Here is a 26,649-nt window from a genome sequence, read left to right on the forward strand (position 1 = left end):
TAACTTGTTTTTGCAGGGTTTGGTGATGTGATATGGCCATAATGTGATGATGAATATGTATGAGATGATCATTATTGTATTGTGGCAACCGGCAGGAGCCTTATGGTTGTCTTTAAATTTCATGTTGAGTAGTATTTCAAAGAAGTTGTAATAGTTGCTACATGGGAGAACAATCATGAAGACGGCGCCATTGACCTTGACGCTATGCCGACGATGATGGAGATCATGCCCGTTGATGATGGAGATCATGTCCGTGCTTTGGAGATGAAGATCAAAGGCGCAAAGACTAAAGGGCCATATTATATCACATATGAACTGCATGTGATGTTAATCCTTTTATGCATCTTATTTTGCTTAGATCGCGACGGTAGCATTATAAGATGATCCCTCTCACTAAAATATCAAGATAATAAAGTGTTCATCCTTAGTAGCACCGTTGCCAAGACTTTTCGTTTCGAAGCATCTCGTGATGATCGGGTATGATAGAATCAACAAGTGCATACAACGGGTGCAAGCCAGCTTTGCACATGCGGATACTAAGGTGGCCTTGACGAGCCTAGCATGTACAGACATGGTCTCGGAACATGTGATACCGAAAGGTAGAGCATGAATCATATGATTGATATGATGAACACTTTGAGTGTTCGCCATTGAAATTACATCTTGTCTCGTGATGATCGGACTTGATGTAGTGGATTTGGTTCGTGTGATCACTAAGACAATGCGAGGGATATTGTTTTGAGTGGGAGTTCACCTAGATTTTTAATTTTGTTCAATTAAAGTTTGAACTAAATTTGTCATAAACATTAGTCTAAACTATTGCAAATATATGTTGTAGATATGGCGTCCCCAATCAATTTTAACCAGTTCCTAGAGAAAGAAAAGCTTAAGAGCAACGGTAGCAACTTCACCGACTGGTTCCGTCATGTGAGGATCTTCCTCGCCGGCGGAAATCTGCAATATGTGCTTGATGCACCGCTAGGTGACCCTCCTGCAGAAACTGAAACCGATGAAGTAAAGAATGTTTATGAGACTCGGAAAACTCGGTACTCTCAAGTTCAGTGTGCCATCCTATGCAGTCTGGAAGCCGATCTTCAAAAACTTTTTGAGCACCACGATCCTCATGAGTTGGTCAATGAGCTGAAAGCTATCTTTGAAACTCATGCGGCCGTGGAATGCTATGAAGCATCGAAACACTTCTTCGACTGCATGATGGAAGAAGGCAGCTCCGTTAGTGAGCACATGCTCGCCATGACCGGGCATGCGAAGAAACTCGGTGATCCGGGAATAGTGATTCCTAACAGACCGGGGATTAATCGTGTCCTTCAATCACCGCCACCTAGTTACAAGAACTTTGTGATGAACTACAATATGCGGAACATGAACAAAGAGTTACCCGAACTCTTCGCCATGCTGAAATCTGCTGAGATTGAGATCAAGAAAGAGCACCAAGTGTTGATGGTCAACAAGACCACCGAGTTCAAGAAACGGGCAAGTCTAAGGGAAAATTCAAGAAGGGTGGCAAGAAAGCTGCCACGCCTCTCGTGAAACCTAAGACCGGCCCTAAGCCCGATGCTGAGTGCTATTATCGCAAGTAGAAGGGACACTGGAAGCGTAATTGCTCCAAGTATTTGGCGGATCTGAAGAGCGGCCTTGTCAAGAAGAAGAAAGAAGATATATCTGATATACATGTTATAAATGTTTATCTTACTGGTTCTCGTACTAGTACCTGGGTATTTTATACTGGTTCGATTGCTCATATTTGTAACTCGAAACAGGAACTAAAGAATAAACGAAGACTATTGAAGGATGAAGTGACGATGCGCGTTGGAAATGGATCCAAAGTCGATGTGATCGCTGTCGGCACACTTCCTCTACATCTACCTTCGGGATTAGTTTTAAACCTCAATAATTGTTATTTTGTACCGCGTTGAGCATGAACATTATATCTGGATCTTGTTTAATGCAAGACGGTTATTCATTCAAGTCTGAGAATAATGGTTGTTCTATTTTTATGAATAATATCTTTTATGGTCGAGCACCCGAAAAGAATGGTTTATTTCGTTAGATCTCGATAGTAGTGATACACATATTCATAACATTGATGCTAAGCGAATTAAATTGAATGATAATTCTACTTATATGTGGCACTGTCGTCTTGGTCATATTGGAGTGGAACGCATGAAGAAACTCCATACTGATGGATTACTTGAATCACTTGACTTTGAGTCACTTGATAGATGCGAAGCATGTCTAATGGGAAAAATGACTAAGACTCCGTTCTCTGGTATTATGGAGCGAGCTACTGACTTATTGGAAATCATACATACCGATGTGTGCGGACCAATGAGTGTAGCATCGCGCGGTGGTTATCGTTATGTTCTAACCTTCACAGATGATCTGAGTAGATATGGGAATATCTATTTCATGAAACATAAATCCGAAACTTTCGAGAAGTTTAAGGAATTCCAAAGTGAAGTAGAAAATCAACGTAACAAGAAAATTAAATTTCTACGATCTGATCGCGGAGGTGAATATCTGAGTTATGAGTTTGGCATGCATTTAAAGAAATGTGGAATACTTTCACAATTGACACCGCCGGGAACACCTCAACGAAACGGTGTGTCCGAACGTCGTAATCGAACTCTCTTAGATATGGTTCGTTCTATGATGTCTCTTACTGATTTGCCTTTATCATTTTGGAGTTATGCATTAGAGACAGCTGCATTCACTTTAAATAGAGCACCATCAAAATCCGTTGAAACGACACCGTATGAATTATGGTTTAATAAGAAACCTAAGCTGTCGTTCCTTAAAGTTTGGGGTTGCGAAGCCTATGTAAAAAAGTTACAACCGGACAAGCTAGAACCCAAAGCGGAGAAATGCGTGTTCATAGGATACCCTAAGGAAACTATAGGGTACACTTTCTATCACAGACCCGAAGGAAAAATCTTTGTTGCTAAGAACGGAACCTTTCTTGAGAAAGAATTTCTCACTAAAGAAGTGACTGGAAGAAAAGTAGAACTCGATGAGATTGATGAATCTTCACTTGTTCATCAGAGTAGCACAGTACCGGAAGTTGTTCCTGTGCCGTCTACACCGGCAACAGAGGAAGCTAATGATAATGATCATGAAACTTCGAATGAGATAGCTACTGAACCTCGCAGATCGACAAGGGAACGTGCCACTCCTTATTGGTATGATCCTTGTCTAAATGTCATGATTGTGGACAACAATGATGAAGACCCTGCGACATATGAAGAAGCGATGATGAGCCCAGATTCCAACAAATGGCAAGAAGCCATGAAATCCGAAATGGGATCCATGTATGATAACAAAGTGTGGACTTTGGTAGACTTACCTGATAGCCGCAAGACTGTCGAGAATAAATGGATCTTCAAGAGAAAAACAGATGCTGATGGTAATATTACTGTCTATAAAGCTCGACTTGTCGCAAAGGGTTTCCGACAAATTCAAGGTGTTGACTACGATGAGACTTTCTCACTCGTAGCGAAGCTAAAATCTGTGAGGATTTTGTTAGCAATAGCTGCATTTTTCGATTATGAGATTTGGCAGATGGATGTCAAAACGGCGTTCCTTAATGGAGACAATGAGGAAGAGTTGTATATGGTACAATCCAAAGGTTTTGTCGATCCTAAAAATGCTGACAAAGTATGCAAACTTCAGCGTTCAATTTATGGACTGAAACAAGCATCGAGAAGTTGGAACCGACGCTTTGATAAGGTGATCAAAGACTTCGGGTTTATACAGTGTCATGGAGAGGCCTGTATTTACAAGAAAGTGAGTGGGAGCTCTGTAGCATTCCTGATATTATATGTAGATGACATATTATTAATTGGGAATGATATAGAACTATTAAGCAGTGTAAAAGGTTATTTGAATAATAGTTTTTCAATGAAAGACATTGGTGAAGCATCATATATATTAGGCATCAAGATTTATAGAGATAGATCAAGACGTCTAATAGGGCTATCACAAAGTACATACCTGGACAAGATTCTAAAGAAGTTTAGAATGGACGAAAGTAAGAAAGGATTCTTACCTATGTTACCAGGGCAAGGTCTTGAGTAAGACTCAATGTCCGGCTACGGCAGAAGAAAGAGAAAGGATGAGTCAGATCCCCTATGCCTCGGCAGTAGGCTCTATCATGTATGCCATGCTATGTACTAGACCGGATATAGCACATGCTGTTAGTTTAACTAGCAGGTATCAAATTGATCCAGGAATGGAACACTGGACAACGGTCAAGAATATCCTGAAGTACTTGAAAAGAACTAAGGATATGTTTCTTTGTTATGGAGGTCACCAAGAGCTCGTTGTAACCAGTTACACCGATGCAAGTTGGAACACCGATCCCGATGACTCTAAGTCACGAGTCCGGGTATGTGTTTATATTGAATGGTGCTGCGATGAAGTCTGGGCAAGCTCGAAGCAGTGCATGGTGGCGAAGTCTTCAACAGAATTAGAGTACATAGCGGCTTCAGAGGCTTCATCAGAAGCGGTATGGATGAAGAGGTTCATAGTAGAGCTCGGTGTGGTTCCTAGTGCATTGGACCCACTAGTCATCTACTGTGACAACATGGGTGCCATCGCCAATGCACAAGAACCAAGGTCACACAAGAGGCTGAAGCATATCAAGCTGCGTTATCATTCGATTCGTGAGTACATCGAAGATGGAGAAGTAAAGATTTGAAAAGTACACACTGATCTGAATGTAGCAGATCCATTGACTAAAGCTCTCCCTAGGGCAAAGCATGACCAACACCGGAATGCCATGGGTGTTAGGTACCTTACAATGTAATCTAGATTATTGACTCTAGTGCAAGTGGGAGACTGTTGGAGATATGCCCAAGAGGCAATAATAAAAGTGGTTATTATATATCTTTATGTTTATGATAAATGTTTATATACCATGCTGTAATTGTATTAACCGAAACATTGATACATGTGTGTTATATAAACAACAATGAGTCCCTAGTAAGCCTCTTAACTAGCTTGTTGATTAATAGATGATTAGTTTCATAATCATGAACATTGGATGTTATTAATAACAAGGTTATATCATTATATGAATGATGTAATGTACACACCCAATTAAGCGTAGCATAAGATCACGTCATTAAGTTATTTGCTATAAGCTTTCGATACATAGTTACCTAGTCCTTTCGACCATGAGATCATGTAAATCACTTATACCGGAAAGGTACTTTGATTACATCAAACGCCACTAGCGTAAATGGGTGGTTATAAAGGTGGGATTAAGTATCCGGAAAGTATGAGTTGAGGCATATGGATCAACAGTGGGATTTGTCCATCCCGATGACGGATAGATATACTCTGGGCCCTCTCGGTGGAATGTCGTCTAAATGTCTTGCAAGCATATGAATGGTTCATAAGAGACCACATACCACAGTACGAGTAAAGAGTACTTGTCAGGAGACGAGGTTGAACAAGGTATAGAGAGATACCGATGATCAAACCTCGGACAAGTAAAATATCGTGTGACAAAGGGAATCGGTATCGTATGTGAATGGTTCATTCGATCACTAAGTCATCGTTGAATATGTGGGAGTCATTATGGATCTCCAGATCCCGCTATTGGTTATTGGTCGGAGAGAGTTCTCAACCATGTCCACATAGTTCACGAACCGTAGGGTGACACACTTAAGGTTTGATGTTGTAATAGTAGAACTTGAATATGGAATGGAGTTCGAAGTATTGTTCGAAGTCTCGGATGGGATCCCGGACATCACGAGGAGTTCCGGAATGGTCCGGAGAATAAGATTCATATATAGGAAGTCATATTCCAAGTTTGGAAATGATCCGGTGCATTTATGGAATGTTCTAGAAAAGTCCGGAAGAAATCACTTTGGAAGGCGGAGTCCCGGAGGGACTCCACCACCCATGGCCGGCTAAACCCTAGTGGGGGGAGTCCAAGGTGGACTCCACCAAGGGGGCCGGCCACCCCCCACATGGAAGGGTGGGAATCCCACTTGAGGTGGGGAGTCCCACCTTAGGTAGGTTTCCCTACAACATGGAAGGTTTTGGTTGGGGTCTTATTCGAAGACTTATAGTCCAACACTTGGGGGTTCCACCTATATAATGAGGGGCCAAGGGGAGGGGGCCGGCCACCACAAGCCCATAGCTTGGCCGCACCCCTAAGTGGCCGGCCACCCCCTCTCCCCAAACCCTAGCCGCCCCAATCCTCCACCTCTCCCGCAACGCTTAGCGAAGCTCCGCCGGAGTTCTCCATCGCCACCGCCACCACGCCGTCGTGCTGCCGGATTCAAGGAGGAGCTACTACTTCCGCTGCCCGCTGGAACGGGGAGAAGGACGTCGTCTTCATCAACACCGAACGTGTGACCGAGTACAGAGGTGCTCGATTGTGGCACCGTCAAGATCTTCTACGCGCTTTTGAAAGCGGCAAGTGAACGTCTACCACAGCAACGAGAGCCTCCTCTTGTAGGCTTTGGAAATCTTCAAGGGTTAGTCACGTTCATCCCCTCGTTGCTACCGTCTTCTAGATTGCATCTTGGCTTGGATTGCGTTCTCGCGGTAGAATTTTTTTGTTTTTTATGCTACGAATCCCTACATGATCAGGGTTGTTCTGAAAGCTAGTCACTGCTTGGTTTACAGAAGGGAAGGAAGAAAGAGATACCGGTTAAAATGTAAGATACAAATTTATTTATTTAAAGCTGATTTTTACAACACAACTTCCATTTTCCTAGGACAATACTTATACCTTTTCTTAATAGAGGTTTTCACAAATGTAAAATACACAAATATGTTTTTAATATTTTTAAATGAATTTAGTGTTGGGGCATATGCTCTCAACCTAGCTACGAAACTGGTTGGATAACCACGCAACTTCCTTTTAGCATAGGACGATAGTAATACCTTTTGTTAATATAGCTTTTCACAAATGTAAAATACACACATATGTTTTTAACATTTTTCTATGTATTAAGTTACGTGGACATATAATCTTGAGCTAACTACGAAGCCGGTGGGCTAACCACATGACATGGCTCTGTTGCCCGTGAGATGCAAAAGCATGTTGCGGGGATCGGTGCATACTTTAGTTAGCCCTCTACCACGCATACAATCGTTCCCCAGGAAGGCTTTTGATTCCATTGGGAATAAGGCTTTATATATGGTGTTAAGGAGAATGGGTTTTCCTGAGTTATTTATCTCATGGGCTAAGAGCTTGCTTGAGACTGGCACATCTGCTTTTCTTGTGAATGGGTTGCCTGGGAGAAACTTCAGATGTAAGAGGGGAGTAAGGCAGGGGGATCATTTGTCCCCTCTTTTGTTTGTTTTGGGGCAGAGCTACTGCAATATATTGTTAATGATCTCAAAGATAAAGGGTTGTTACACCTACCTATTCTGGTTCATCAACAAGAATTTCCTGTTGTTCAGTATGCGGTTGACACTATTTTGGTTCTTCGGGCAAATCCCTCGCAGTTGGCAGTTCTCAAGAAGGCGTTGCATGATTTCTCTCCATCCACGAGTCTGGCAATTAATTTGCATAAGTCCTGCATGCTTCCTATTAATATTTTAGATGACTGTGTGAAGTCTTTGGCTGAGGGTTTTGGGTGCATTGTGGGGTCCTTCCCCTTCACATACTTGGGTTTGCCGATGGGAACAACAAAACCAAAAATGGTGGAGTTTATGCCTTTGGGGGATAGGTTGGAGACACGTTTAACAGCCGGTTCATATTTTTGGCTTATGGAGGGAGGGTGCAACTAATTGCATCTTGCTTGTCATCAATGCCTATTTTCTTTCTCTGCTCACTGCATACTCCAGAAGGGATTTCGAAACAAGTCAATAGGATTATTAGGCAATGTCTATGGAGGAAAAGGGGTGAGGAGTCTCCTGGTCATTCGTTGGCAGCCTGGGGGAGATGGTTTGCAAACCCAAGGATAAGTGGGGTTTAGGAATTATGGATTTCAGGAAACAGAATGAGGGGCTCTTGATGAAGCATCTGCATAAATTTTATAACAAACATGATACTCCTTGGGTAAAACTGGTCTGGCAATATTATTCTCATGAAATTTCTCATGTCTCCAAATTATGTGGCTCTTTCGGGTGGAAGGGTATTATGAAATTGGTTGATAAATATATTCATCTCCGCAAAGTCACAATTGGTAATGGAGACACTCCTTTGATAACCTTTCAGTGAGAGAGTTTTTATTAGCACCCAATAGAGTTGAGTTGTTTGAGCTACCTCTATCACAGCAAGCTTATCAAGAGTTCATGGATCTGGAGAGTATGTCTGGCTCGGTTTCGATTGCATGATGGTGTGGCTGATGTGTGGAATACAGTTTGGCCGAGAGGGGTGTTTACTTCTCAGTTATATTACAAACATTGTTTCAAATCTTTGCCTGAAGCGGGTATATGGAAGAGTAAGGTGATTTTGAGGATCAAGGTGTTTTCTTTGTTGTTGGTTAGTGATAGGCGTAACACCCGGGATATGCTCAGAAGGAGGCATTGGAATGTTGCTGATGATCCTCATTGTGTTCTTTGTCCAACTCATCTCATAGAAGATTGGATACACCTGTTCTTTCAATGCAATTTTAGTGTTAGGATTTGGACGTATCTATAGATTGAATGGGAGCCTGGTCCAACTTTTGAAGTAATTGTTTCAGCCGCAAGAAAGAAATTCAATAAGCCTTTCTTCTCTGAAGTGGTGATTTTGGCACTTTGGTATATTTGGAAACAGAAGAATGATGCTATTTTCCCGGGAGTTCTACCCTCTTTTAGGGGATGGAGGAGTCGTTTTATTTTAGAGATCTCTTTGCATAAGCATAGGGTGAAGGAGAAGCATGTCCAAACTTTGTCAAGATGGATTGACTCTCTCATTTGATTTTTTATTTTTTTTGTAAATATGTGTACAATGTTTTTTTTGTTATAATAAAATACTGTGAGGCTCAAGCCTTACAGTCCTTGCTCAAAAAATGACATAGTAAAACTAACGACCACATGTTCGCATTTTATACAAAAAAATCTACTTTGAGGAATATGTAGAACATTCAAAGGTGTTGAAACCTTCTCGCTCTCTCCCAACCTGATCTCGTAGTTTGTCTGAAACTCGGATGCAAATTGAACATGGGTTAACCGGTATTTATATAGGATGGAGGAATGTAGTTTCACAATTATGTTGCGACCACCAATCTTTAGAGGATTTTAATTTTCCATGTTTTCTAGATATGCAAACTTTTTTCACCACGTGCCACTATTTAGAGGATATTAATTTTGCTACAATTTTAAGAGTATTTTTAATTTCCCATATATTTTAGCTATGCATTGGTGTGAAGCTTTTAATCACAATATATATTCCAGTACATCTTGATTGCACCATAATTTCATACATCAATGCTTATATCTCGCTTTGTCCTAGTACATTAATGCACAATGCAATCATACACAAGGATAGAAAGAATGGTCGAAAATATAATGTCATTAATATATACTCGTGGTGATACAACAACAAGGAGACATAGAAACCATGGCATCAAGCAAGGTAAGTTTTGGTAAGTTGGTCTAATTGAGGGGAGAGTACTAAAAACAGGAATATTTTCATTTGTCCTCGCACAATTTATTAGAAGTTTTTTATGCATTTTTTAAAAAAAAATCACATGTTAGTTATCTCTGCTTGTTTATGTTTTCTGAGGTAGAAACTTCTGTGCGATTAGTCTAGATTATATTGTGACAACTTCACAAAATTTGTGACAGTAGATGAAATAGAATTCACAATGCAGCACAGAAGCACGGGCTTCATCCTTAAAAATAGAAATTTGAAATGTTATAATGTACTCCCTCCGTTCCTTTTTAATTGACTCAGATTTAGTACACATTTGTACTAAATTCGAGTCAATTAAAAAAAGAACGGAGGGAGTAAGATACTAATTTATTGATTAAAACCCAATTTTTACAACACAACTTCCATTTTGCCTAGGATCACCGTTATGCCTTTTCTTAATAGAGGTTTTCAAAAATGTGAAATACATAAATATATTTTAATATTTTTCAATGAATATAGTGTCGGGGGTGTATGCTGTTGAGCTAGCTATGAAGCCGATGGGATAACCACAAGACATTGCCCTCTTTCCCGCGAGATGCAGATATGTGTTTCGGTTTTTTGGGGCAGAGCCTTGCTAGCCCTCTTTCATTCAGTCGCTGCCAGCAGATGCATAAGCACGTTGCAGCTAGATATACAGAGCTTCTTTTTGCCTAGAACGATAATGCTGCAGCGAGAGGTGCAAGCACGCAACTTCATTTTAGCCTGGAACGATAGTTATATATAGCTTTTCTTAATATAGCTTTTCACAAATGTAAAGTACAAAAATATGTTTTTAATATTTTTCTATGTATTAAGGCTAGCAGGCTTATGCTCTTGAGCTAACTAACAAGCCGGTGGGCGCCCTATCGTGGGTCTGTTGCCTGTAAGATGCAGAAGCGTGTTGCGGTGATCAATGCATACTCTAGTTATCCCTCTAACGCGAATACAATCGGTGCCCATGAGATGTGCAAGAACGAGAGTTGTTTCCACTGCCATCAAGGCTAACATGATCTCTGCAGTCTCACCAGGTTTCGTGGCACGGAGATAAGCATCACATACATCATGGGCCTATTTTCTTGACACAAATTACAGTAGGAAAATGCTCCCTACGGTGTCATTTTCTATTAATAATGGGTATCAATCCAGGATTGCATCCCTTTCTTAAGACTAGGCTTAGCACTAGGCTTAGCACTATGCATAGTAAGAGTAAAGGTGGCTTTAAATTTGCCAAAACATCTCTGGATATTGGGAAGATACCCATTGAAAATAGCATCATTTCTTTGGTCCCAAATGCTCTAGCATCAAGCAATCAGTATTTCCATAAAGAAGTCCAAGAATATCCTCTGTTTAACTTCATCTATCATTTCTTAAAGGTTCATATCCACATTCCATTATATACCAAGAGCCCACCAGAAGCTTTGACTGAGTGCACTCAAGAGGTGCATATTTGTTTATTCAGAGCAGGTATCACATAGGATGCAATCTGAGAACTCCACATAAAAATGTTTGTGCTTCATCATCTCTTTTGTATTCAGTCTACCATTAAGCAGTAACCAGGAAAAGAATTTGTGTCTTGGAATACTACAAGCTTTCTATATTGCAGAGATGCAGTTTGGTGTTACATGACTTCCAATAAGTCATACAAAAAATAGATCATGGGCCTGTTGCTCAATGATACAGTAAAACTAACGACCACATGTTGTATACAAAAAATAGATTTTGCACGGAAGAATATGTTGAACATTCAAAAGTATTGAAACATTCCTAGGCTCTCTCAACTTGATATCGTAGTTTGACTTAAAGTCAAATGCGAATTAAACATGGGTTAACCGGTATTTATATAGGATGGTTTGCACACAATTTTTTAGAGGAATGTAGTTACACAATTATGTCGCAACCACTAATGTTTAGAGAATTTTAATTTTCCACATCAGTTAGATATGCAAACTTTTGTCACCACTTGCCAATATTTAGAAGATATTAATTTCACGATATTTTAAAGTGTATTTTAATTTTCCATATCTTTTAGATATGCATTGGTGTGAAGCTTTTAATCGGCAATATTCTCTCTAATACACCTTAATTGTACCATAATTTCATATCTCGCTTTGTCGTAGTATATTAATGCACATGAAAATCATACACAAGGATAGGTAGAAGGAAATTGCTAGTTCTCAGCTAGCTGAGAACTAGTTTTGTGCTCAATTAATTTATAAGCCATTGGATCCAGGATTTGTTAAGATACGTGCGAGCATGCCTTTTTCTTCCTTGTTTGAGTTGGTTGCATGATGGACCATGCGCTTGAGTAGTACAAAGTGAGGTATAATACTACTCATAGTGAGAGTAACATAGCTAGTAACATCACACACTTTAAGGCATTTTGGTGACATGGCATGACAATAAATGAAGAAAAAGAGTGAGGTGGTAACTAGCTATGTTACCATAACATCACACTTCTCACGACAAGATGAGTCTACAATATAACATGCATGATACCATATATAAGTAACTATCCACTATGGAGGTAATAACATAGAGTAGTAATATGCACCATGTTACTACTTTATGTTACTCCCATGACTAGTCTAAGCATTGATGTATGAAATTATAGTGCAATCAATACATATTGTAATATAAATTGCAATTAAAAGCTTTACAACAATGCATACCTAAAACATATGGAATATTAAAATACTCTTAAATTGTCATGAAATTAGTATCCTATAAATATTGGTATGTGGTGACAAAAGTTTGCATATCTAAGAGACATGGAAAATAAAATTCTCTGATGATTGGTGGTCACGACATAAGTGTGTATAACTACGTTCCTCTAAAGATTTGTAGTCACGACGAAAGGTTCTGTAACTACATGCCTCAAAAAATGTCGTGCACACCATCCTATATAAATACCGGTTAACCCATGTTCAATTCACATCCGAGTAAAGACAAACTACGAGATCAGATTGAGAGAGTGCAGAAAGGTTTCAACACCTTGGAATGTTCTATATATTCTTCAGAGTAGAATTTTTTTTGTGTGAGAGAATGTAAGCCTTGATGACAGTCGCAAAAACTCGTGCTACCAAATCTCGTGGGCACCGATTGTATGCGTGGTAGAGGGCTAACTAGAGTATGCACCGATCACCGCAATATGATTCTGCATCTCACTGGCAACAAAATCATGACACGTGGTTAGCCCACCAGCTTCGTAGTTAGCTCAAGAGTATATGCCCGCGTACCTTAATTTATAGAAAAGTATTAAAACATATGTGTGTATTTTACATTTGTGAGAAGGTATATTAAGAAAAGGTATAACAATCGTCCTAGGCTAAAAGCAAGTTGCATGGTTATCCCACCGTCTTTCGTAGCTAGGTTAAGAGCATATGCCCCCAACACTAAATTCATTGAAAAATATTAAAAACATATTTGTGTATTTTACATTTGTGAAAACCACTATTAAGAAAAGATATAACTATCATCGTAGCCAAAACGGAAGTTATGTTGTAAAAACCGGCTTTAAGTAAATAAATAAATACCGGTTAATGCCCATTCAAATTGCATATTAGTTTACGACAAACCCCTAGGATTAGGTTGAGAGAGAGCATGCAGGTTTCGAACACCTTTGTAAGTTCTACGGATTCTTTCATGCATATTTCAATTTCTTTATATACTATGCCAACTTGAGCTAGTTCTTTTGACCATGTCGTCAAGCAATAGACCCGCATTGAGTGCCATGTTTCTCTCTTCCACGACACCTGTTGAAACTATAGAGAGCTCTTTCTATTTTAAAGATGGATCACGTACTTCTGTGATCCGTTGCGAATTCTATTTTGTTTACTGTCACAAATTTTGTGAAGTTGTCACAATATAATCTTAACTAATCGTGCCAAATTTTCTACCTCAGAAAACAAGGAGATGTGACAAACATGTGTAATTATCAAAAAATTGCATAAGAGACTTCTCAGAATTTGCCCGAGGGCAAAGGAAAATATTCCTATTTTTAGTCTTCTCCCGTCAATTAGGTAAACTTACTAAAACTTAGTTTGCTTCATGCCATGATTTCTATGTTTCCTTGTTGTTGTATCACCCCATGTATATATTAATTACATTATATCTTCGACCATTCTTTCTAGGGACCCTCTAATACTTAGTTGACAGAGAACTAACATAGTTCTCAGTCAGCTGACGTCAGCCACCATTTTTTTTTATCTTTTCCATTTAACTACCGATCGATAAGAGGAGCGCACGCGTATCGTAAATTATGTTGTTGTCACAGTAGGCTGGCTGCCTTATTTTCTTTGACCAGTAGTATCATCATTGTGCATGTAACTTGACCGGCCCCATATTCTAGTCCACTGATGTCAGCTGCCTGCTGCCCTGTCACAGTTTAGAATGAATCACTATGGAAAACAAAATATTAGAACATTTCCGCATTTACAAAGTGAGTTATAATTGGGTAAAACTTAGTTGCGACCACTTGCAACTAGAAAATATGATGAAATTTTTTTAGTTGCCACTTCACTTGCAACAGGACACTAACTTAGTTGCAACCCAACTTATAACTAGAAAATATCTTAGTTATAACCCCACTTAAAGTTGGATAAAAACTCAGTTGCAACCGCACTTGCAACTGGATAAAATCTGGGTCAAAAGCTTAGTTGTAACTAAAAAAATCAGTTGCACAATTTCACTTACAAATAGAAATCTCAGTTGCAACCCCACTTGTACTAGACATTTGTAACTGGACAAAATCTCAGTTGCAGCCCCACTTGCAACTGAATAAAATCTCGGTCACAATTACATTTACAAATAAAAATCTCGGTTGCAACCTCATTTGCAACTGGATAAAATCTTAGTTGCAACCTTACTTGCAACTGCACAAAATCTCGGTCACAATTGTACTTACAAATAAAAATCGAAGTTGCAACTTCACTTGCAACTGGACAAAATCTCAGTTGCAACCGCACTTGCAACTGGACAAAATCTTATTTGCAAACCCACTTGCAAGTAGATAAAATATATGTCACAATTTCACTTATAAATAAAAATCGTGGTTGCAACCCTACTTGCAACTGGACAAAATTTTGAGTTACAACCTTACTTGCAAATGGATAAAATATCGGCCATAATTCCACTTACAAATAAAAATCTCGGTTGCAACTCCAACTTGCAACTGGACAGAATCTCAGTTGTAAACCCACACACACACAAAATCAGTTGCCAGCAACTAGATAAAAGCTTAGTTGCTACCCCATTTGTAACTAGATAAAATCATAGCTACAACCTCACTTACAATAAAAATAAAATCAAATTATAAATAGTTTATGTAGGCATACGGCTTTATTGCGTGCGAAAAAAGCGACGGTAAAGATATTATTTCGGAAACGAGCACAACACGCTGATATTGTTTATAAACAGATAGCATTCTATAGTACATTAATGCACATGACAATCATACACAAGGATAGAAAGAATGCTTGAAAATATAATGTAATTAATTTATAATTGTGGTTATAAAACAACAAGGACGCATAGAAAGCATGGCATCAAGCAAAGTAAGTTTTAGTAAGTTGATCTAGTTGAGGGGAGAATTAAAAGCAGGAATATTTTCCTTTGTCCTTGCGCAATTTATGAAAAGTTTTTTATTCATTTTTTGAAAAATTACACATGTTGATCATGTCTTCTTGTTTTCTAAGGCAGAAACTTCTACGCGATTAGTCAAGATTATATTGTGACAACTTCACGAAATTTGGGACATTAGGTAAACTATAGAATTCATAATGCAGCACAGAAGCGCATGCTCCATCCTTAAAAATAAAAATTTGAAATGTTAAAATGTAAGATACTAATTTATTGATTAAAACCCAATTTTTACAACACAACTTCCGTTTTGCCTAGGACCAAAGTTATACATTTTCTTAATAGAGGTTTTTAGAAATGTGCAATACACAAATATATTTTTAATATGTTTCAATGAATTTACTGTCAGGGGCGTATGCTGTTGAGCTAGCAACAAAGCCGATGGGCTAACCACATGGCATGGCTCTCTTCCCCACGAGATGCAGATGCGTGTTTCGGTTTTCCTGGCAGGCATAGAGAGAAGCGACAAATCAGAGAAAAAATAACTAAAACTAATTTAGCAACCAGGAGGACATTTCATGACCCACAACGAACCCAACCCATGAAAACAAAATTACACAAGTGAGAATGAGATACAGACTTGAAACGAAAATGAAAATCTAAAGGCCAAAAAACAGAGCCACCACACCAACAAAAGCCAAGTTCACGGCCGCTTCGCCGCGCTCCCTGCCCGACCACCCGCCGGCGCTGTCTTCCAGCGGCTGCCCCCCGCCGTTCAGCACCTGGTTCTGCTGCTGGCCGAACACGCCTTGCCCCTGCCCGAACGGGAGCCTGCCATGCCCGCCACTGATCGGCGCCACCGCGCCCGGCACTAGCGGAGGCGAAGCCCCCAGGGGCAGATGGTGCGGGTGCGGCGTGCCGGCAGGCGGTGGCATGAATGCCATGCCGCTGTCTCCACCCGATGAAGCTGGTGGCGGTGGCACGAACGGGGGCGTCTCCAGAGCTGGCAACGGCGTCTGAGGTGGGACAAATGCGGTTGGAGGAGCTGGAGGAGGTGAGGAGTACAGAGGCACTTCCGGCGTCTCGGGGATCGGGATCGGGTACGTGTCCGCCGGCGGAGGAGGCAGCGGAAGGTCCGGCCAGTAGGTCGATGGGTCAGCCGGGGGCGGCGGCGGTGGCAGCGGCAGGTCAGGCAAGTCGGTCGAACCCTCGTCGTCAGCTGCCGGGGGCGGAGGAGGCAGCATCTGGTCCGGCTCCGTGTCAAACGGCGGCGCCGTCTGGTCTCCGAAACTGAAGTCCGAGCCCCACGGACTGGCAAGAGCCGACGTGACCGCCGGCGGCGTCAGAAGCTTCGCCCCGGTGGTGGCCTTCGGCGGCGGGAGCACGTCGACAGTTGAAGCCGACGATGACACCGGCAAGGGCGCCCCGCACCTCTGCCCCGTCCACGGCTCGTCCCGCGTCCTCCACACCGTGACGCCGTCCCTGCTGACGATCCTCATGTCGCCCGCGCCGTCGAGACTGACCATCTCAGGGTCCGAATCCACGGCGGTGTCCCACAGGGAATGGCCGCCGGCGAAGAGCTCCAGCCCAACCGGCGAGAAGGCCAGGTCGCACGTGTCGGCGCCGCTCACCGGCGTGCACTCCGACTCCCACACGCTGCTAGTCCCGCCGCCGCCGCCCTGCTGCTGGACGACCTCGACGTAGCACACGTCCCCGCCATTGTCCACGGTGGTGGCGCGACGGAGGTACGCGGCGAAGGACCCGGAGGGTGACGCGAGGAAAGGCAGCCCCTCCAGGTCGCTCTGGTCATCAGCATCGGCGTCCGCAAATGCCGCCGGTGCGGCACTGGCGATGATCTGTTGCTCGGTGGTCCTTGAGATGTAGCTGGAGGAGACGGCGACGGCGCCGCAGGAGAACCGCAGCAAGAGTAGCAGCACGACAGCTGGGTAAGAGGAAGCCATGGTCACTGAGATGATGTGAGGAGCTTGGCAATGGAAGGTGCAGGTTTTTAATGGAGGCAGAAGCGGGTTCGGTGCAAGCCTAGTTTGTGGAGCAACTCCAGTGTGTAGTGGTAGTAGGAGAAAGGTGTGTGTTGCATGGATTGGAGGGCATATTAATCCAGTTTAGGATATGATTTCAATTAGAGCCGACAGATTGACTCAGATGGACTTTTTCTCTGTGTGTGTTTGTTCACCTGTTCCAATAGTTAGGACATTAGATGCATTTGAGATCTAAAACTTGAAGTCACTTTGAGAAATTAACCCAGCCAAGAGTTCAGGATACATTAGTGTCGTGATGTGTTGTCACTGGATTACACATCATCCCTAGACTGAGAGGATTAGGCCATCAACCTACTCTGCTATTCAAAAGAAACTACTACAGAATATTTTTTACTTTAAATCAGCAGATGGTCACATTGTTGGTAGCAAAGAAAGAAACTTGATCTATGGATGGATTAAAAAAACCTTAGCAACATATTCAGATACACTGAAGTTCGGAAAACAGACCTTTGAACTCAAACCACGACAGGGAGTACTCCATCCAGCATGCAACCAGACATATACCTCACAATGAAACCATCACGAAATGTTTCACATACTGTGGCTCTGTGAGATTTGCTCACAGAAACCAATCAGGCAGGCACCAAACGCATGATGAAAGGCAGAACATAGTCGCCAGAGAAAAGAAAAAAGAAGGTGCACAACTACTATATGTCAATATCCAAGTACCTGCTATTTTCAAGAAAAAATTCAACAGCATACAGGTATAGAGTTTACAGTTCAGGAAGGGAACTGTTGCAGACAAAAGTCTTTCGAAAACATTACATTAGCAAATTGCTGCGATATTTGCTACATAAATCCAAAGTAGAAGCGCTTCAGTTCTCGAATTATGACACGTCCTGCTACTAACTTTAATCCCCATGGATTGTGTAACGCTCCCACTTCTTAGTCGGGTCATAGATCTGCAAGAAATACATATGGTTATTTTATTGCATAAACGAAATTGTTGAAAATCAAGCAACTTATTTTTCAATAGATCGTTCTAAAATGCAGGGAAAGATTAAAAAAGAAGTAAGTGCCAAACCTCCCATCTTGAGGCCGGGAATATATGCTTGTTTTTCTCATACCAATGTCTCTCTACAACCTTCCCTGCATGAGACTGCAATCATAAAAAATGAGATTAGACATCTGGATTCTGGAATGCCGCATGTGGACACCACAAATAGAAGAGATTGGTGAGTCACCTCATCCTTCTCTTTTGTTGCATCGGCGATGGTACGCACGTCCTCATGAACATCAAAGTGGAAGAGCTGGAAAAGAAATCAGCGTCAACGGATAACTCAACTCTTAGCCATGAAGATTTTATCTAGAAACTAAAATAAATAAATAAATAAATAAACTTGTTTGGATGAATAGGGACTAGACTTCACTGATTTATTTCTACACTACAATCTCACCATCAACATTCTTAAGTGACATTTAACTAGACGAAACAGCACATAAGATAATACTGCTCTTAGATGTATGTGATAGCAAAACGGTGAGCACTTACTAGAAAACGATGAGCAAGCAAGGAACACAAACATAGAAGAGATGTATACGTGTTTACATATATAGTAAATGTGATAAATCTAGGGCAAGCTCTAAAAGAATCAACATGTTCAAGGAAAGAAAGAAAAATCAAGGAGTCGTGAAGGAATAAGGATTACCGGTCCACTCTTGCCCCTTGCTTTATTAACAATTAACTCGTAGAAGCTGTGTTGCTGTCAATTCAAAATAACAAAGAAATCAGAACAGGATAAAACACAGTATTAGAAGAAATGCAATTTACTGGGGAACAAACTTAAACATAACATACATGTGGGATAATGAGATCTTCCTTCACATAAAGTAGGTTCTCAACCGATGTTGTCCGTACTTCACGGAACTCAGGGGCAAGCTGCTGTTGAACAGCCCTTAAGAATTCTCCAATAGAGTCACCTTTGCGGGCCTGGGAATGTAAAGGTTTGTTGAAATGTACAGTTCACCTGTGTAAAACAATCAAAAGAGGAACAATTTTGCCCAGTGTTAGAAATGCACCTGAATAGCTCTCCTGTGACCAGTACCATCCCAGTAACTGTAAGTGATTGAAAGAGGTTCATCTGAAATAGGGATATTACTTAATCAGTTCCGATGCAAGAATTATCCAAAAGATAAAGATACATATTATTAGATTAATTCATTAGGTATGAAATCAGCATGTGGCAATACTTTTGACCAGTTCTTGCTCACGCGACCACTGCATCTTCAAGCGTTCTCGCTCTGCCTGTTCCTCTGCCTCCCTCTCTCTGATGGATCATTCTTAGCAAACAGCTTGCGGGTTAAACAAAGCTTGGAAACAAGAATTAACACTCCAAGTAAAAACTCATAAACTGAAAGACATACCTGTCAGGTAGAAAACTTGTCTCAACTGTAGGATCCTTCCCAAGTTGTTTCTTTTGAGTTTCTTCTGTAATGCATAACAAGCGTAATGTTCATATAATAATAATAATAAAATCTAAGATAATTCAAAAGTACTTCAAAGGGTCCAGACATATAAGAACACTGCCAATACTCAAATACATATATCAGGCCACTGTGAGCACAAACAGTGAGATTGTAAATCAACAGAACATCATAATGATTTGTAGCCCTTACCAGGAACTGATCATTTGCTTTATATCTTATTTAGATTCAGTTATTTCCAATTTTCCATGCAAGGTCATCTACACAGAATTTTCTATGCAAGATTCAAAAACATGACAACAAGGTAACGTTGCAACCAACTGTGGAATCAATCAAACGATTGTCTTGCCTTGGCCTAAACTCACGGCACTCCTATATCAAAGATTTGCTGAACAAAAGAACTAACTATCATAACACAACTAGGCCCAGCATTAATTTGTGACTGGAACAGAACAACTAGATACAAACTAATAATAGATGTCTATTGCTGAATGAAATTCATCGACAATGACTACATTTAAATCAGATGCCAATCTTGGATCACAAAGTAGATAAACAGCAAAACAAGGGAGCTCAATAGTGAATATGATAGGTAACAGATGATCAAATTATAAAAACTTAGTAAAACATTGTATATACTTCAGTAGTCATACAGTAGTTAAGCCAACAAAACATGAGTGAACATGAATCAGGATTAGGGATCATACGGTTCTCAAACTCATCATCATCACTTCCGTTCTCAATTTCGTCAAAGAAAGACAAACGCGGATCTCCCCTCACTCTCCTCTTTTTCCTTTTCTGCATCTGCAGTTCTTCTTCTCTGAAACCAGCAACACAATACTTAGATTGGTACAGGGAAACAATTCAAAGAAATTTCTGATTCTGCCAGGCTAGGATTTGAACTCACTCTTGTTGCAATTTTAGAAGCTTCTCTTTCTCTTCCTCCTCAATCTTAGTTCTTATGTTAACCCTCTGCTCACGCACGCGAGTGATAAATTAGATGATAAAATTTTACTTTGCCAATGAACATCTAAGCAATTTTACGTAAACAGTATGCATATTACCTTCTCAACATACTGCTCCCTTGTAACAAGACCAACGGTTTCTTTCTTGAATGCAGTCTCAAGAATCTGAAAACCCCAACTCTTAGTGTTTAGCTTGTAACACGGTATACAAATTTATACAGAACTCGCAAAAGAACTGATATAATTTAAGTATCAAGTGAAAAAGCCAGAGACACTTGAAATTAAAATACATTTTCTTAGAGATTGCTAGTTCTGGGTATTCTAAGCGATTCATACAAGTGCACAAGTGCCAAAGCCCAACATCGTAAAAATCCCGTACAAGGAGAAGAATAGCCCACGTCGAGTAAGGCCTTATCGACTTCTCATCAAATCCAGGTATCTTTAGCTCAAAAAAACAAAAAAATCAAACCCCGGTATCCAAGAAAGCACTTCCAAGTAACTGTAAGGGATCACCCAAACAACAATCCGACATCCATAAGTTCCCACATATCCTATGAGCTCGCGTTTTCTGAGTGCGCTTATCAAATTAAAGCTAACTATGTCGTGGCAATCAGCCAACCACATAGATAATTCTCCAACATCAAAATTAACAGCTTAAATTAGGGTTTCCAAATCCAGCAATGCCTAGTCATGCCCAAGCACACCCGAGATGTCTCTATTAGTCTATCAAGTATCTAATTCCAACACCACATACATGCTAGTAAGCCAGTCAACGAGTAAATAAACGAAGATTTGGGTCGCCAGCCAAATCTACTTGGGATGACGCTGTGACGATGTTACCTCGGAGGTGCTGGAGCCGAACTGGAGGAGTCCGGGCTGGCCGTCGGCGTTCTTGCTCTTGAGCTCCTCGATCTTCCGTCGCTCCGCCTCGCGCTGCTTCTCCAGCCGCCGGATCTTCACCGCGTCCTGCGCGGTGCCCACGTACCCGTCGCCGAACCCCGACATCCTCCCTTCCTCGGCTTGCCCCCTATCCCTCCTCTTCTTCCGTCAGCAGACGACAGGCCGACTATATTGCGGCGGAGCGCCGCGGCAATCCGACGGAGAGTGGAGGCGGCGGCCGGAGGGGGGACAATGCGATCCGCCGGGCTGTTGGGTTGGGGGGGAGGAGCTCAGAATACACCTAGGCATGGACCGGGCCGAGTTCGGACCAGAATTTGGAGCCAGGCTCGGACGGAAAACATCCCACTCAACCTACAAAAAACGTGATTTAGGGCGTGATTGGGCGAAACCCTATACATCGCTACGGACGTTCTCTTGGGCCAAGGCCCAGTATCACGCCACGCTTTTTTCGGGTTCCAGTCATGTTGATTCTTTTTTATGGTTTTATTTGGTTCTTCGTTTTTCTTTCATTTTATTTCCTTTTTTTTACTGTATAAACTAAACATTTTTAAAAATTCGAATATTTTTGAAATATCAACATTTTTTCTGAACATTTTTTAAAATTTGAACAATTTTTAAGATTAAACAATTTTCTTAATTTGATTATTTTTTGTTTAAATTGCAATTTTTTAAATTCAAATTTTGTTTTGTTTTGAAATTTGCTCAGTTTTTAAGTTATGATCAGTTCCGAATTTTGCTTGAATTCAATATTTTGAAACTTGCTAAGTTTCGAAATTTCCTCAAATTCAAAAAAATATGAAATTTTCTCAGCTTTCAATTTCTGTTTAGTTTCAAAAAAAATTGAATTCAAGTTTTTTGTTCTATTTTGAAATTTGCTTAGTTTTCGGAATTTGTTCAAATTTATAAAAAAAAAGGTCCAACGTTTGGCAGAAAGAGATTCGAACTCAAGGTCTCTCGACCGGTCAAGCGGAGCTGCAACCACTTCATTGTTGCTCGTATGTTGTAGCACAACAGAGAAAGCTTCTTCTTATTTTTCGGTGAGCGAATGAACTAGTGGGCCGGCCCAGCGGGAAGCAGTGCGTGCGGGAGGCGGCGGTTAATCCCGCACGCATTAAAGCGGCCTATAGGGCGCCCCGTGAATTGTGGGCGCACCAATAGCACGCTCGGCAGCGTGGCGGAATAAGCATCGCTTAAAGGCGATTCCGGGTGGGGCGGCCCATTAACGTGTTCACTACTTCACTAGCTGAAAAGAAATAGTACCAAGTTCTCAAAAAAAAAATAGTACCACATTGTTTTAGGGTGTGTTTGGTTTGGGGATGGGGTGGAATGGAATGGAACCATTCCATTCCACTGGCACGGAACCGTTCCATCTCTGTGTTCGGTTTGGACAAAAAAAATTCTCACGGAACGGTTCCATCCTTGTCTTCGGTTTTGGAATGGGATGAGAATGGAATGTAATGGGTGAGATAATCACCCGATTAATTATTTACTAAACTTGATTAAGTAGTGCTAAACTTGATTAATTATTGCTAAACTTGGTTAATGAACTCGTATTTTTAGTCCCACCGGTTTCAACACCATTTCAGTTAGTGCGGAACCGAACTCGTATTTTTAGACTATGAGCAAAATTTGAATATGAACAAATTAGAATCTGGGCAAAAAAAATATTTTAAACAAATTTTGAATCCGAGCGAAATTACAAATCCCTAATATGAGCACAAAATTATTTTAAACGAATTTCAATCAGAGAAAATTTTAATTTTAAACAAATTTTGAATCTGAGCAAAAATTAATTTTGAACAAAATTTGAATCTGAGAAAAAAATTAATTTTTAGAAATTTTGAATCTAAGCAAAAAATTTCAACAAATTTTAAAAAACAAGCAATTATTAAAACCGACCGAAAACCAAATAGATGTCGAAAAACCGGGCAGACGAAAAAGACCGAACAAATTTAGACTAGAACCTTCTAGAATTTCATAAAACGATAAAAAACACCACCTGTGTTTATAACGGGCCGCGGCCCAATAACGTTCGCTCCCAAGCGATGCTTATTAGCCCACATGAATGGATCGTAGCGAACAAGAGGGGGGTGAATGGCGCTACGGCAAGTTTTAGTCTTTTTCAAGTTTTATGTAACGGAAGGTAAAGGTGTGACTTTTAGCAATGGGGGTGATCCTACAATGAAGCTAGAGCATGTGCAACAAGTAAAGGAATCAACAAGATAATGAGAGTAAGGAGCGAGACAACCGGGGGGCGCGAGGCGAGTCGAGGTTTGTTTCCCGCAGTTCCTTCCACTAAAGGAAATACGTCTGCGTTGAGGAGGTGCTAGTCTCACACAAGAGACTAGGCGGCCACACCAGGAAGGAAGGCCTCACCCTCTTCCTCGAGAGAGCTCCACGGAGGTACTCTCCCTCTTCCACTAAGGCACCGGTAGAGGCGGTGATTCCTTCACAAGGTTGGGGCGAGCTCCACACACACAAGGATGCTCCCAACACCCTATGGATCTAGTACATCACCAAGCTAGACTCTATAGCTGCACATCTCCAATGTTCCACCATAGGAACCCATCACCAATGCTGCACCATAGGAACTCTTCCAATCCTCCACCAAGAAACTCTCCAAGGCTCCACCAAAGGAACTCTCCAATGCTCCACCAAAGGAACTCTTCTCCAAGATCCACCAAAGGAACCCTACCACCAAGATCCACTAAGGAATAGCTAGTATTTGTGAAATCTCTCTTGGTAGAAGCATTGCCTATGGAGGAAAAAGACTGCAGATGTGCAAGCAAAAGGAAATGCACTAGTCTCCTGGAAGAAAATTTGCAGACCTAAGGAACAAGGTGGTTTGGGAGTTCTTAATCTTGATATTCAAAATAAAACTCTTCTTCTCAAGAATCTGGACAAATTCTACAATAACTCTGATATTCCTTGGGTACACCTTGTAAGAGATACCTACTATACTGAAGACAAACTCCCTGGAATTAAAGTTGAAGGATCCTTCTGGTGGAAAACCCATCTTAAACTCATTGATACCTATAAATCTATGGCAAGATGTAATGTGGGGAATGGCAAGACTGTGTTTTTTTGGACTGATCTTTGGGGGGACTCATGTTTGCACCACAAATTCCCACATCTTTTTTCCTTCACCAAGAAAACTGATATTTCTGTGAGTAAAGCTATTCAAATGGAGTATCTACAGGATCTCTTCCATCTTCCCCTCTCTCAACAAGCTTTTGATGAATTTGAGCAGTTGGAATCCTTATGTGAAAATGTGCAAGCTGAGATGCATCTTTCTGGACATGATTCTTGGAATTACATTTGGGGATCTGATAAGTTCTCAACAACAAAGGCTTATAAACTCATGATTGGAGAACAACATACCCCAAAATTCTTCACTTGGATTTGGGAGTCCTCTTGTCAACCTAAACACAAATTTTTCTTCTGGCTCCTTCTACATGACAGACTAAATACAAGGAATCTTCTTAAGAGAAAGAATTGTCATCTTCCAACCTTCAACTGTGCCACATTACAATGTAACCAAGAAGAAACCTTGGCACATCTATTCTGGAGTTGCCCTTTTGCTCAATCATGTTGGGCTATGATTTGCCCTCAAGTTATGAATCAGCACTCAGTCCTGGAAGCTTTCTATGAGATTAAAGATCATTTATCATTACCTTTTGCTGTGGAGATCATCATCCTGGCAGCATGGGCCATTTGGATTATTAGAAACAGGAAGATTTTTGAAGATCAGACTCCCTCTTTAAGTGCCTGGAAGATAGTGTTAAAGCAAGAGCTCATCCTACTCTCTTTCAGAATGAAGAAAAAAAGATCTGAGGCTTACAAAGCTTGGCTCGATTTCTTTCTTAGCTCTTTAGTTTAAGCATTCTGTACTCCTTGTACAGCTTGCTCTTTTTTCTTTTTTTCTTCTTTTCTTTCTTTCTTTCTTTCTTGCTTTTCTTTTTCTTTCTTCTTCTTCTTCTTCTTCTTTTTCTTTTGTAACCTTGTACTTTTTTGCCTTTTATAATAAAAATTGTAGTGGGGTTTTACCCCACTGTTTCACCCTCAAAAAAGAACTATAGATCGGGGTCTCATCCACCTATCCTCAAAGTTAGGGCAAGATTGGTTGGAGGGGGAAGGAGATCCTCAAGGATTAAGCTCAGCAACAATGGAGGAGAGAGAAGGGGAAGAGATAAAATCGTGTTGGGGAAGAAGGGGCCCTTAAATAGGCTCCTCCAAATCCAATCGTTATGTCCAGATTTGGCCTAAGCGATACTACCTCTTTGGGGTAAACGGTACTATCGCTCTGAGTTCAAATTCGATCCAGATCTGGTCAAAGGACACAGAGCGGTACTACCGCTCGTGGTACCGCTCGAGGTACCGCAATAGGGTCCAGACCTTACTGGATCCAGAGCGGTACCAGGGCGGTACCGGAGCTGTACGACCGTAACGCGTTACAGTACCTCAAGCGGTACCTGGAGCGGTACTACAGCTCGTGAGCGGTACTACAGCTCGTGAGCGGTACTACCGCCCTGGGTACTGCAGGGGTACCGCAGCGTGTTTCTGGAGGGCAATTCAGAACAGACTCAGAGCGGTACCGACAGCGGTACCTATAGGGTAGCGGTACTACCGCTACAGGTACCGGTAGTACCGGCCTGGCTAAATATGGTTTTCTTCCCTTTTTCTCTCCAACTTTGTTACCTCGCTAAACACACACAAAACCAGAAAACCTATTAACTACGCTTCAGTCTTCCGATCTTGATGCGTCCGGCGAGGTCACCGTGTACTTGCAAATCTAACAATGATACTCAAGGCACACGGTAAGATTACTCAAGTGTTGTCATCAAACACACAAAACTTGGGGTATGAATTTTGCTCTTACAATCTCCCCCTTTTTGGTGTTTGATGACAACACAAGAGTTGACAATAACAAATGATATTATGATGAGAACATTAGATTTGCAAAAACTCGACGGAGCTCCCCCTACACATGTGCATATCATGAATATGTATTTGAATACAAATACACATGTTATAGAGACATCACTCCCCCTAGTTTTTACAAACCAAGCACATATGCAACATAGATAGATGACATGTTCAAGAGGCATATGCACAATATGGAGGCAACATAAGATCATAT

At 41.1% G+C, this 26,649-nt stretch overlaps 2 protein-coding genes across 2 annotated transcripts; both read right to left on the reverse strand.

Annotated features, from left to right (window-relative positions):
* Window positions 1–15,819: 15,819 nt before the first annotated feature.
* On the reverse strand, window positions 15,820–17,121 carry LOC124657405 (formin-2-like). Its single transcript, XM_047195959.1, has one exon. The coding sequence runs from the start codon at window positions 17,119–17,121 to the stop codon at window positions 15,820–15,822; it is 1,302 nt and encodes a 433-aa protein (XP_047051915.1).
* Window positions 17,122–17,712: 591 nt separating this feature from the next.
* Window positions 17,713–21,747, reverse strand: LOC124653448 (protein XAP5 CIRCADIAN TIMEKEEPER). The gene is made up of 12 exons (XM_047192514.1): window positions 21,450–21,747; window positions 20,709–20,774; window positions 20,552–20,616; window positions 20,352–20,464; window positions 19,585–19,648; window positions 19,411–19,487; window positions 19,240–19,301; window positions 19,019–19,150; window positions 18,870–18,923; window positions 18,405–18,470; window positions 18,245–18,319; window positions 17,713–18,122 (listed from the first exon to the last, which is right to left on the reverse strand). Exons 1-12 carry the CDS (start codon window positions 21,612–21,614, stop codon window positions 18,072–18,074), a joined length of 990 nt encoding a protein of 329 aa, XP_047048470.1. The 5' UTR covers window positions 21,615–21,747; the 3' UTR covers window positions 17,713–18,071.
* Window positions 21,748–26,649: the final 4,902 nt, after the last annotated feature.

Source organism: Lolium rigidum, chromosome 5 (assembly GCF_022539505.1).
Source record: "Lolium rigidum isolate FL_2022 chromosome 5, APGP_CSIRO_Lrig_0.1, whole genome shotgun sequence".
NCBI classification, from domain to species: Eukaryota; Viridiplantae; Streptophyta; class Magnoliopsida; order Poales; family Poaceae; genus Lolium; species Lolium rigidum.

Coding starts and splice junctions, on each gene's coding strand:
- LOC124657405 (XM_047195959.1), bottom strand. CDS start 17,121: ATGGCTTCCTCTTACCCAGCTGTCGTGCTGCTACTCTTGCTGCGGTTC.
- LOC124653448 (XM_047192514.1), bottom strand. CDS start 21,614: ATGTCGGGGTTCGGCGACGGGTACGTGGGCACCGCGCAGGACGCGGTG. Junction 20,617..20,708: donor GGGAGCAGTATGTTGAGAAG/GTAATATGCATA, acceptor GTGCGTGAGCAG/AGGGTTAACATAAGAACTAA. Junction 19,649..20,351: donor TGATGATGAGTTTGAGAACC/GTATGATCCCTA, acceptor TATGCATTACAG/AAGAAACTCAAAAGAAACAA.